The sequence below is a fragment of the Gouania willdenowi genome, chromosome 18, assembly GCF_900634775.1.
Source record: "Gouania willdenowi chromosome 18, fGouWil2.1, whole genome shotgun sequence".
Classification (NCBI taxonomy): Eukaryota; Metazoa; Chordata; class Actinopteri; order Blenniiformes; family Gobiesocidae; genus Gouania; species Gouania willdenowi.
The window spans coordinates 5,422,434-5,436,006 of NC_041061.1; the positions used below are offsets into that span (position 1 = coordinate 5,422,434).

The following is a 13,573-nucleotide window of genomic DNA, read 5'->3' on the forward strand; positions in this document are numbered from 1 at the left end:
CTTCTGCACGTCTCAGCACTCTCTTCATTTTCTTGTCACTTTCTGATCGAGCGGGGGATCAATTTACTCTGAAATCTCAGCATATTCTGACTTATTCCTAACATCTGTCTTCTTGTTTATTTCTTCATGCACACTGCTGTTAGTGTAATACACCGATTAACAAGTAAGCCCCTATTACTGCAATCACACACACCTGACTTTTGAAAATTTCCACTTTAGCACAGTTTGGATTATTTAGCATCATATGCGGAGTTTGCGGGGTGGTCTCAGTACAGTTTTCCCAAATTCATTCGAAACACTACAAAAACAAAAAACTAAAACACAGTGACTGTACAATATATATATTTAATTAATTTATTGTCGATTGTGTAATGTATTTTTTTTTTGTATAAATTTTCAGTAAAATGGTCCCAAATGTTTTGAGACTTTAGGTTGGTTCTTCTTCTGTTGCTTGGCTGCCGGCCTGATTTTAGCATGAATTTACAACATTTAACGATGTGTCAACGCAAATTTTTATCGTCAACATGGGCGGCAGTGGCTCAGTCCATAGGGCCATGGATTGGGAACCGGAGGGTCGCCGGTTTCAAGTCCTGGTGCGGACCAAAAAAACTGAAGTAGTTCTGGTAGCTGGAAAGGTCCCTGGGCACTTCTTGAGCACTGCCGAGATGCCCTTGAGCAAGGCACCGAACCCCAACACTGCTCCATTCATTGTAAAGTGACTTTGAGTACCCAGAAAAGCGTTATATAAAATTGATGTATAATAATAATAATAATAACAATATTATCAATTATGTTAATCATTTTTGCATTACTGTATATGTTTCACACATTATGGTTGCCGCGAGACGGTATGTTTTTAATTCTATTTTTTATCCCCCTCCCCCCTGGCAAGAATCTCAAACTCCGCCTATGATTAGCATGTGGCTAATGTTAAAAATGTGTTCAGATATTGCAGGAAAAACACTCAACTAACTCACGAAATGTAACTAAAATGATCACCTAGTATGGGTTTGTGTAGTTGGGGGTCTCATTCACATTGTTTATGTTGTGTCTGTATCTTACAGTGCTTTGTCCTTCACAGGATTATAGTTTCACCCTAATTAGCTGCTGTAGAATTAATAGAAAATGACAAAACACAAAAAGTGCCAGAAAGTTGCTGAACTCACTAAAGATTTATTTAGATAAACCAAATGTAGGTATTTTCGCCTGCAAATCAACTTCAGAGTTGCTATTGGTAAATTTGTCAACTTCACTGTTAACAATGAGCAGGAAGCCATTAGCTCGGAGACATAAAACAACATCAACTTTAAAGTGTAAGTACGTCCTAAAACAAATTTCTTCTGCTAAATACATACAGTATATGATTAAGTATATATTTGTAGTTTATTGATCCTAGTTCCACTTTTCACATTTTAGTTTAAGTATTTCAATTTAACTTTTAGTTACAGAATGTGCAGCGCTGTGGGGGGCGGGGCTGCTGTGACTGGGCGTGTCCTAACTACTCTAGGAGCCACGCCCATAATCAAGGCATTTTTTTGAATTCCCCCCTAGTGGCAGGCCAGCAAAAACCTGGGGGTGTACTCATACTTTAAAATACATATATACAGTATATACATACGTACAGTTAAACCAGATACATTTGGACTCAAAGCTGGGAAACAGGAACCAAAAATGATGTATTCATATTTTTAAAGTCTTGTCTGTGTCATTTTACCACAAATTAAAATCTAAACAGCTGCAAAATTTCAACAAACCAGGAAAATTTTTCCATTTAAAACAGGTGTTAAATACGGAACAGTTTGATCTCAAGTGGGCCACAGATTTTATGCGTTAAAACACCTAATTTCAACATTATTGTGCCCTAGTTTGCCCTTGTACGTATACATTGAATACAAAAATGTTTGAGAAACCCACAATATCAAGCAATAAGTGACAGATATCAGTCCCAACAGGATCTTTACTTAAAATTTCCTAGATTTTGTGAATTTTTTTTATCTAATTCAGGGAAATATTTTTATTGAGTAAAATTTAACCATGTTGTAAGAATTTTGAGTTTAACAGTTAAAATGGACTGCATATGTAAATCCTTGTTTTAATCTGAAATAAAATAGGTTTAAAATTTACAAAAAAATAAATAAAAAATGGTGGAAAAAGTGGTGAAATGGGATTTTAAAAACCACAGAAATTAGTTAAAAGTTGCAAATTAGTGTGGCCAAAAAGTGGTAAAAAGGGTTCCAACTGTCAATATTGGAACAATTAGCTTAAAATGGCAAATAATGGGTATGACAAAACGTGAATATGGTTAAATTGGCAAAAATAAGCATGAAATATGGTGAAAAGAGGTTAAAAGTGGCAATAATGGGTCAACATATGTGACATTAGGTGGAAAAGGGGTGGAAAGCGTTTATAGGTGCTGAAAGTGGAAAAGGTATTGAAATTTGATGTAAAAGTGGCAGAAATGGGAGTAATGTAGCAAAAAGACATTAAAAGGAGCAAAAAATATGGCAAGATCAAGGGATGAATATAGGTTAAAATATGGCAGGTTTGGTGTTGTTGCAGAAAAAGGGTAAAAATAAGCAAAAATGGGCTTAAATTGTTAAATAAATCTTCTCAGTTTGTTGAAGGCATCTGGCGACCCTGCTCCCATTGTCTCGCGACCCCATGGTTGAGAACCCCCTAATAACCCTAATAACTTTTAGCTTTCTCCCAGCTCAAGAAAGACCAACTTCTCTCTGATTAACGTTGTTTGTTTTCACATTGATGCTTATTTCTATCTAAACCTGCTCTTCTTTTTTGTATCCAATGGTACCAACCTCGACTCTGCTTTACCTGGGAATTCTGGGAACCATAGGTCCTGCAGGTTAGACTCACCAAGGCAGTTGTACTGAATCTTATGTTCAGCTCTCTTTCAACTCGACTTTCATCAAAATTGTTTTTTTTGAATTGTGCATCAGTTATTTTTCTGTTCATATTCACATGTATTTACCATTTTGTACACTTGGAATAATTTTGTTTGTGGTACGTACCGTATTAGAAGACGATGATGTGCTTTGAAACTGTCTTTACTCCACAGGTCACTCTGACATCTAAAGGACACGCTACATAAAACATAATACTTCGTACAAGCGTTTTGCGCATTGTTAATTAACTTTACAGGGTCATCATACCTGAACAGTTTCTTTTACTTGTTTATTAAACATAATTAGCCTATGTACTAGTCTGTATTTTGTTTGACGGTGCAATTTTGGCTTACATTGGTTATTCTCATGGTTGGGGTCAATTGTAATTGTAATCGTGTAATTGATAATAAATTACAATTATGGCATAATTAGTGAGGATGCATCTCAAACTATTTCAACCTTTATCAACCTTATTGCTAATTTTCAGCTATTGCTAGGTTAATGTTTAGCTAATGCTAGGTTAGTGCTAATGCTAGGTCAGTGCTAATGCTAATTCTAATGCTAATGCTAACTGATGCCAATGTTAACGCTGACGTGGGCCAGAACCTGCTTTTTTCAGGAAAAACATTTAAAATTTGGAGGATTATTTAGTTCACGCACAGTAAGTGTGATTAATTGTATTTGAACTTCAGTAATTGAGAACGTAATTGGAATTGACTTTCAGGGGAAAAATAATAATTGTAATTTTAATTGCAATTGGAAATAATGCCAGTCACCGTAATGATAATTGACTTGTAATTGAACATGTAATTGTATTTGACCCCAACCCTGGTTATTCTTGACTTTTTGATATTAAAATGAAAGAATCAAAAAAAGAAAAGTTAAATAAAAAAATGTACTTCCTTTGACAACTAGTGTATTTCACTAACACTTTATCTCTGTGCACACATTTAAGGTCCGGCTGGTCCACAGGGGCCTCGTGGACCCCCAGGCAGCGGCGGTGTTAGGGGTGAGAAAGGTATTCCAGGCGCTCCCGGCCTGCCTGGATTTAATGGACAGAAAGGAGAAAATGGTGCACCAGGATTCCCGGTATTGAAAACTTCTTGACAGGTTGAAATTAAGTCTCCCATCAGATCAGAGCTCACTCTTTGCTCCCTCCTCCAATCAGGGTCCTCCTGGCGTTGGTGGTGCCCCAGGTTTGAAAGGAGACATCGGTCTTCCTGGTGTTCCTGGATTTCCTGGTTTGTTAAGAACTCAAGCACCATTATTTCAAACTAGAATAGTTCCTTCATTGTCTGAGATCAGTTGAAGTAATTTCTTTTTATTAAAACCTTTATCAGGATCAAAGGGAGACTCAGGACTTCCTGGTCGCAGTGGCCCTCAAGGAGACCCTGGACAGGTTGGCGATCGAGGTGGGAGGCATATCTTCTCTCAAAGTCCTCTTTTGGAAATGAGGAATTTAACAAAGTATATGATGTCAAAAATTAAATTGGTTCCCTTCCTCTTATCAGGCTTTCCCGGTGATCCTGGTGTACCCCCTGCTCCTATCGTGGTAAAGGGTGAGAGGGGACCTCCTGGTCCTCCGGGTCCACTTGGTTCTCGGGGACTTCCTGGTTCCTCTGGACGTGATGGACTTCCAGGTAAATGGACTGACTTCACAAGAAAGTACGATTTTGATAGACAGAACCAGAACAATCCCAAACACTGAGAATATTGAACATTACGTCTCCAGCTGAAGAAAATGAAAAATCACAACCAACAAGCACAATTTATAACTTGTTACTAAGAAAATTTCAAGTTATTACACATAAAGAAAGACCAAGGCTCCATCTGAATAGTCCCCCCTATCTCCTTTCCTATTCACTTTTCCTTAACCATGTAGATGACATCACAGGGTTAAGGAAAGGTGTTAGGAGACTTCCTAAAGGAGTTAGGGAAAGGTCATCACGTTGGTTTGACAATCAGACGCACTTCCACGAGGTGACGTAATAATCAGACGGCGGTGAAGGTTACAGTAAGTTTCTTCTGCCGTGGTGAAAATCTACAAATTTCCGAAAATGGACTAAGTTTGAATGTAAATCAAAGGAAAAGAAGCTACGAGGCTACGGGGAACATGAGTGAAACGAAAAACACATCACTTACTTACTCACACTCACCTTCCACTCAGAAATCAACATTAATCCAAAATAAGTAGGATTTTATGAAATTGTTATATTTATGCAAGATATAGACCTACATAACGTAGGCATACGAATGTACAACTGCACAAAGCATTCCTAGGTGAATTAGATGTGTTGAATAACACATAACGTGGGTAAAAATGTCTCATCCATTTTTCTTGAATGACAGAGGCCTCAGTTTTTAGTCTTCGTGAGTTTCCGTGAAGACTCAGATGAGCGGGTCCCTTTAAATGTTGTTGCCGCAAGGAATTGTGGGTCAGCATTATCTGATCCCCTTTGGTAAAATATGCAATGTTTCCTAGGCTAAAGGAGGTTATCAAGGAAGGATTAAGCCTACTTTCCTTATCTTTTAGAAAATTGGAATTGTCCTCATCATGGCCGCCACTTAAACACTTCTGGGGGTGAAGGAAAAGTGGATTGGAAAGGAGATAGGAGGGACTATTCAGATGCACCCCAAGAAAACCTTGTACTGTACCTTGTCCACCCCAGACTACCCTAAGACATCTCCATGTGTAGAACTGGTGGAGACCTTTTTTACACTGTGATACATTCTGGTTCTTAGGTCAGCCTGGTAACCCTGGAGATCCTGGTCCTGAAGGTCCTACTGGCTTCAGTGGTTCACCTGGCAGGAAAGGAGACCCTGGTCCTGCCGGTCAGCCTGGTGAGTAAATAGGAAACTGTAATCCTGTGGTAATGGTAAAAATCCAGAAAGTACAAGTTGTCTGGATGAAATATGTCTGTCTTTTCCTAGGTCAGCGTGGCTTCTCTGGTCCTCCTGGCTCAGATGGTCCACAAGGTCCTCCTGGACTTCCAGGATCTGTCTCCGCTGCTCACGGCTTCTTGATCACCCGTCACAGCCAGAGTGAGGAAGTACCCAGCTGTCCCGACAGAACCAGCCTCATCTATGATGGCTACTCTCTGCTGTATGTGCAGGGCAATGAGAGGGCACATGGACAGGACCTGGGTAAGAAGGATTTAGATACACTTATTCTTCATGAACATCAACTCAAAATAAGACTTTTCATCAAAATCATGTAACAACATGACGTCCCCCTTCTCCAGGCACTGCCGGTAGCTGCCTGCGGAGATTTAGCACCATGCCGTTCATGTTCTGCAACATCAACAATGTCTGCAACTTCGCCTCACGCAATGACTACTCTTACTGGTTGTCCACGCCTGAGCCCATGCCCATGTCCATGGCCCCCATCACTGGGGAGAGCATCAAGCCTTTCATCAGCAGGTAGGCCCGGAGTGATTCTGAAAAAAGACGATGGCCTCACAATGTAAAATCGTGTTAAATAGGAACCTTTGTGTACCCGACTAGATGCTCAGTGTGTGAAACACCGGCCATGGTCATTGCAGTCCACAGCCAGACCATCCAGATTCCTACTTGTCCTGCAAACTGGGAGGCTCTGTGGATAGGCTACTCCTTCATGATGGTAGGACATTGTTCAGAAACCCATTCCACTCTCTTTGGACCACACTGAGTTGACGTGTTCCGTGTTTAAGTGTGTTATGGTTGAAAAATGTCCTCAAAGCCTAACTTTGAGACGGTTCTTCTTGAGTGCTTAAATTGAATGGTTATCAGGCTAGCTCCAGTCGTTTTCAACGATGCGATTGGAGCATCATCTTCATCCGTTGTAGAGAGACGTCGCCTCCTCATTAATTTGGCTAATTTGGCTGATTTGTCATGAAATGGTTCCGCTTGAGTGGGTAAATTTAGTGGTTTTGTCACAGACTTTGGTGTTAGTACACAATCCGGTTTTAAATCAAATGACTCGATGAAACAAACCGAATCTCAAAAACTTTCTTATCTAGGGATGCACCGAAATAAAAATTCTTAGCCAAAACCGAAACACCGAAAGAAATTATACATATTATTAGTTCCATTGAATGTATGCCTATAAATGTGTATTAACCTCACCAGAAATAAAATGGTAAATGGACTTGATTTTTATAGCACATTATTCCTACACTGAAGTAGTTCCAAAGTGCTTTACATATCAGCTCATTTACCCATTCACACTCACACACCAAAGGGACAGAGCTGCCATGCAAGGCGCTGGTCGACCACTGGGAGCAACTTAGGGTTCAGTGTCTTGCCCAAGGACACTTCGACACATAGACAGGTATAGACTGGGATCGAACCTCCCAACCTCTCTATCAGAAGACGACCCCTCTACTACCTAAGCCACGGTCGCCCTAAACTTTGCCATTGTATAAATTGAGATTGGCCCGTTTCCAGACAAGTGGGTGTGCTTCCCGCTTGCGTCATCAAAACATCCTGTTTGGGTTGGCTTTTTTCATTGAAAAAAGTGTTTTGGCCGAAAACCAAAAATGCACTTTTGGGCCATTTTCTGCCAAAAATTTTCAGTGACCAGAATTTCCGTGCATCACTATTCTTGTCGCCTCGTAACAAACGAGAGACCTCCATCTTTCTTACAACTGTTACTTTTGGCTAAGATCTCTGACTCCGCCTTTTCCTCCTCAGCACACCAGCGCTGGTGCAGAGGGCTCTGGTCAGGCCTTGGCCTCCCCCGGCTCCTGTCTGGAAGAGTTCCGCAGCGCCCCCTTCATTGAGTGCCACGGCAAAGGAACGTGCAATTACTACGGAAACTCCTACAGTTTCTGGTTGGCCACAGTGGAGCAGGGGGAGATGTTCAGGTAAGGGCAGTAGTGCTCATCTTGCTCAAGTCAGGTCTTGAAGCAGGGGTCAGTGGAGGAGGAGCAGTAGTTAATGAAGATGAAATGTTTTGTCAGTGAGGTATGAGTGTAACCAGGTGAGGGCATCACCAGTGATATTGAGGAGAGATTGCAAGCAGGAAAGTAGGATGAAGTGGTTGATGGTGTCGAAAGCAGTCTTCTTGATCTGCTGATCTTGATTGTGTCCCTTGTCAGTACGACTGTGAGACCAGTTCGGCCCATTAGGGCCAGAGATCAACTTCACTTCCTGAGATACCGGATGTTAAAGTTTAACCATCTCCCTTTGGTTCTACAGGAAGCCCCAGTCTGAGACCTTCAAGGCAGGTAACCTCCGGGCACGCGTCAGCCGCTGCGTGGTCTGCATGAAGAGGACGTAACGGCACACTGCAACATGCTAGCCCGCTGTTGCCATGGGGACGCCCCCAGTCAGTTAAAAAAAAGAGCTGATTGGCTAATGAGGGACAAGTGGGGAGCAGAGCGAGTTGGGGGGGGTTTGATGAGCTATCGCCGTGATGCCTGATGTTGCGACGAAGTGGAAATCTGACGGTGCGTTTGTGGTCTTCCAGAAAAACAAACTTAAGCAAACTTAACAATGGTGCTACTGTGCAACACAGCTTAAAATGACGATGTATTAAAAAAGACAAAAAAAAAAACAGACGAATCTTACAATTTTTTAGTCTTTCTTAAGAAGTACCTCAAAATGAAAACAGAAAAGTATCCATCAAATGTTGCCATGATGGATGTGTGACAACTACAGTGCATTTTTCACCTGTTTCCCTTTTTTTCCCTCTCTCTCTCTGTTTCTCACTTTTACACGTTGGTGCAGAAAAAATAATAATAATGTGATCCTGTACTTGATTTTCTGTTGGTTTTTATTCTGTTTTTTTGGCCTAACTGATGAGTGGACGCTGTCCACGTCTACCAAAATCGGCACTTTGACTTCGAAACATCCAAGATGAGTGATGCACTGACGATGATACGACGGAGTGTTTAGAGCCATGCAAAGACCACATTGTGAAAGATGACGTTAAATTTCACACCCACAACTCCACCGTAGCCTTATTACCAATGAGTCCTACATGCTGGTGTTTTCAAAGCCTTGGCACATCCTACCATACGACCTATAGTAACAACTATTGACACATTGATGGCATCACTCAGGAAAGTTCTCCAATTTTAGACACCAACCTTGGAGATCTCTATTGGTTGTCTGTGATGTGACTTAATATAGCCTCTCTTTGTCAAATGTAACCATTGGTACTATACGCACTGGTTCATCTCCAGATATTCATGTAGCTGTAGTTCATAGCGCTGTCCTTTTCTAAGCCTAACTGCATTTTAAACTTCATCAATTTTTTGTCACTAACTTGAGTTACGTTGGATTTTTATGTATAAATGATATAATAGTATGCAAAGTATATAAGGCACTGACATTATCAGTGACAGGCAGTGACTATTTCTTTAATTTGGGGAAATTTTGTTAAATAATTTGAATATTGAGCAGGATTTTTGAAAAATGAGGTTTCTTTCAAAAATATGAAATTGAATAATTGCAAAGCTTTACTTAAAGTGTATTGTTTTTGCATGGATGCCAATATTTATCTTCGGATATGATACAGTGATTTAAAATGATTCCCAAATCGGCTTAATTTCAATAAATAATTCCCATGAAAAGGTTCTACTTTTTGAATATTGCCAAAATTCCCAAGCTTCCCATGGAAATTTGTCAGATATTTTACACCCATTTGCAACCCTACTGAGATATCCACAACTAAATTATTTGGTAATTTACGCAATGATTCATGATTTCTCAATCATTTTTACTTTCCACTGCGGGCCGATTTAGAGGCTTTTAAAGGGCCGGATTTGGCCCCCAGGCCTTGAGTTTGACAAATGTGCTTTAAGCTATCTGGTTGTGGGACTGAATCTAAGGCGTTAGGCTTATAGATATTACATTTAAAAGGTACTCCCATTGTACAAAAATGAATATCGGAGTAAATGTTTGTGTTCTCTGTTGTTAGCAACTGCAGATCTCTATTTTTTTCAAAGTTACATAAAATCATGTTTTTTGAATTTGGAACAAAAAAGAAAGTCAACAACTTTACCTCCTGAAAAAATATTAATGTCACGCTCAGTTCTGGACTTTTATCGCTCGAACGCCCATTAAAGGAAATTATCTAAATTGTCCATAAACTTTTTTTTGCGTGGCCCAAACACTCCGTCGTACAACGAGTTTTCCTTAGCGACACTGACTGTCTTTATTATTACTTTCTCTTATTCTCTTCTTTTCTCTTCACTCACACGCTCTTCCCTCCTCTCTCTGTCATTTTTTGGTGGTACTAACCCTCTTTTATCTTCTACCTTTCGTTGTTGTAAGTAATAAAATGTGTATATTGTGTAAAACACCTGTTTGTTTTTGTAGCGTACTCAGTCTTGAATCGGTACAAGCATGTGTGTAATAATAAGACACGTCATCCTGGCTCATGAACACACACACATTTTTGCTACTTTACTCACTGACACACGTACTCAGATATTGTAAAAAGTAAGGCTTTTATGAATGAAACAGTATTTTATATATAATAGATATATATTTGGATTAAAAAAAGAGGATAAAAAGGTATATAGTCTTTATTCTGCAGTGGGATGTTGTGTTTTCATGCTTTTGTCATACACACACAGGGCCATTTTTCTCTAGAAACAGCAGCCTTGTATGATAATATTAATACCAATTGTCTAAATTTAATTCAGATAATTCATGTTAAACTGAAATAAATGGGTTTTATTGCGTTAGGTCGTCTAATAATTGGGAAATGTTGGATTTGAATCTTGGCTACTTGATCATAAAACTTGTTTTTGAAGCTATATTTCCAGGTGCTTTGGGGGTTTGGCAGGTCATTGGTGTGTTTTTGGCAAGCCCCCCAAAAAATGTTCAAATACACTTCACGTGGCTCCACTTCACATGCTAAACCAGTTTGAGTGTTCACACGAGGCCTTGGAGTTTTCGGAATCAGGTGCAGAATCCTGATCATCTGTTATCCTGTGATCTTTTTTTTTTATTATTGTTATTTTTCAAAAATTTTATCTAATTTTGTCAACGTGGGGTACGATTACAAAATGTGTATTAATTTGTTTCTTTTTATTTTTGTGTTATGTTTGTATGTTATGTTACTCAGAAGTTGTTATAAACTTTTAAAACTGAAATAAACATTTTGTCCAAAGTATTGTGTGTTGTTTTTTATTCATTATTATGACAATGACACTTGAGTAGACATGAGCAATTGGAGGCCCGGGGCCCACATGCGGCCCTTGGTCCATTTTTTGTGTGGTCCCCAAAGTAAACACACAAAAACTTTCCAGAAAACATAATATTACAGAACAATACACAAAAATAATCCAAATGGCAACAAAAAAAAACAAACATAAAATTACACTTAAAACCAAAAGCTTTGATGTAAATTTTCTGCGTTGTAATTCAAGAAGTTGGAAGGACTATGAAGTCTAGCATAATACACAAAAATTCCAAAAAATGCACAAAATGGCAACAAAAACGGACACACACACAAACAAACAAAAACACACAAAACAACACATTACAGAATAGCTCTAAAGACACAAAATGACATGAAAATACAAAAAACAACAACTACAGACAGTGACTCCAAAAAGGCACAAAATGACTAATAAAACATAAAATGACGACAAAGGCAAACACAACAACCACTTGAACAAACGTAATTACTACAAAAACACACAAAACAACAACACTTTACAAAAAAACTACTACAAAAGACACAAACTGTTTAAAAAAAATGACAAAAATGACAGAAAACAACAAAAATGCAGAAAATGACAGACAAATACACAAAAAAACAAGAAAAACACACATAAGGATTTCAAAAATGCACAAAATTACAACAAAAACACACACAATGTCTCCAAAAACATACAAAATGACTAAACACTGACAACACATCAAAACCACAAAGACCAGGTCCTGTGTTAATGCTCAGATTGGTCAATATTCTAAACTCTGACATGAATATTGATAATGTGGCCCTCAGATCAGACAATATCACAGTTTTGTGGCCCCTGCTGTGATAGAGTTGCCCTTGCCTGTATTAAATACACAAAATAAAAAGCCTTAAATTTGAATAAAATAACTGCAATTTCAACCTTAGGCCTCAGTTGTGCGTCACAATTTACAGAACACAGTGGATTATTAATCTATTATTTGACCTTTGTTAACACAGCTACACAAGTTTTCTTTCAGCCCTTAGTTTCATATTCACATACACTGAATAACAGGAATAAAGAGCGTTTACAGGAAACTACACAAGTGCTACTTTATTAACTCAACCAGATTTTAATTTGTATTGGTGATGACATCACAATAAACTCAGGTTAACTCATCAAAATGTAATGGTGCAGCTATTTATAGCAGAAACCTCTGAATGGAAGAAATGGTCAGAACTGCTAAAATAATGAAAAAATGGTGAAAAAGAAAACAACCAAAAAATCTTTTTTAGCAAATTTATTTTCATCATTGGTTTTATTGGTTACAAACACATCTATAACAAAGTGAAAGAAATCACCAGAACAAAGAAAATATCAAAATATGAGCAACACTTGTTCTAGTATCTGTAGTAGAACAGAATCAACTACAATGTTTAGACACAGAAATTATTGTAATTATCACATGTAAACAGCATTTAATACTATTTACTTTTTTTAAAAACGTGAATTACAATAAACAGAGTTGATTTTCATGATAGTTTATAATAGGAAGGGGTATTCTGTTACATAGTAAACACATTATCTATAGGGTCAAAAATTTACAATTCATTCATGAATATTGTATAAATCATGCAAACATATGTATGACTATGTGAACCAAAATCTATTTTCTTATGCACAGTATTTTTATTGCAGAACTTTACTAGGTACGTAATCCTGTGACTGGGCCTATTCGGAACAACCTTTATCTGAAACCTTAGTCTGGCTAGGTGAAACTACATCACTTCGTTTTGGCAAAACAACATATAAAAAAAAAAACAATCTAAGCATTTTTAGTCAAAGTGAGATGAAAATGACTCGAAATGGAGTTTTGGCTAGGTGACATTACATGTTTTATGTTTACAAGTTTCTTTCTGCCTCGTCAAAATACAGTTGAAGATATTTGTAATGACGTATTCTATGGGAAGAGTGACAGTGTCACCTTGGCAGAATGAGTACGTAGATGTCTGTAATGCCTATTTTGACTCAGCTGAACTGAATACCAGATATCACTAAACAATATCCAGGATGACTATTGAACGTTAGAACAACTTTCTATAGGACCAATCTATGCTATCTGTTCTGATTTTGACTGAGGAAACTTTGTACTGGCACGATTCTTGAAAATTTGTCCTTCATTCTGGCAGACTTACATTTTTATAGCCCTGCTTTAACCAAAAACACCAATCTCTGATCTAACACCAAAAAAACCAACTGAAACCCAACAAACACCTAAAAAGGAACCATAGATTAGAACAGGAACAATTATAAGACCCACATCCCCCCAGGTTATGACGATATTAGTGCCATAGACGGTTGACTTTTAATTATTGTTACCGATCCAAATGTCATTGACCAAAGTATGCGTAAAAGTCCAGGATGTGTATCTACGCCCTGGAGAGAACTTTCCATCTAAAAATGATACGTTTGATATGTTTGTAATGGTCTTCTGACAGGAATCCCCCAAAAGAGCATCTACAGCCTCAGAATAGACTTTAAAGTTCTGCTGCTACT

General features: G+C 38.4%; 1 protein-coding gene across 1 annotated transcript in view; it reads left to right on the forward strand.

Annotated features, from left to right (window-relative positions):
* Positions 1-8,436, forward strand: part of col4a5 (collagen, type IV, alpha 5 (Alport syndrome)) — a 57,204-nt gene extending 48,768 nt beyond the window's left edge. Inside the window, exons 40-49 of the mRNA XM_028474430.1 lie at positions 3,856-3,989; positions 4,069-4,141; positions 4,241-4,312; positions 4,412-4,540; positions 5,643-5,741; positions 5,832-6,044; positions 6,143-6,320; positions 6,405-6,519; positions 7,572-7,744; positions 8,079-8,436. Of these exons, the coding sequence (XP_028330231.1) occupies positions 3,856-3,989; positions 4,069-4,141; positions 4,241-4,312; positions 4,412-4,540; positions 5,643-5,741; positions 5,832-6,044; positions 6,143-6,320; positions 6,405-6,519; positions 7,572-7,744; positions 8,079-8,160 (1,268 nt within the window). The 3' untranslated portion in view covers positions 8,161-8,436. The remainder of the gene's footprint in view (positions 1-3,855; positions 3,990-4,068; positions 4,142-4,240; positions 4,313-4,411; positions 4,541-5,642; positions 5,742-5,831; positions 6,045-6,142; positions 6,321-6,404; positions 6,520-7,571; positions 7,745-8,078) is intronic.
* The last annotated feature ends 5,137 nt before the right edge of the window (positions 8,437-13,573 follow it).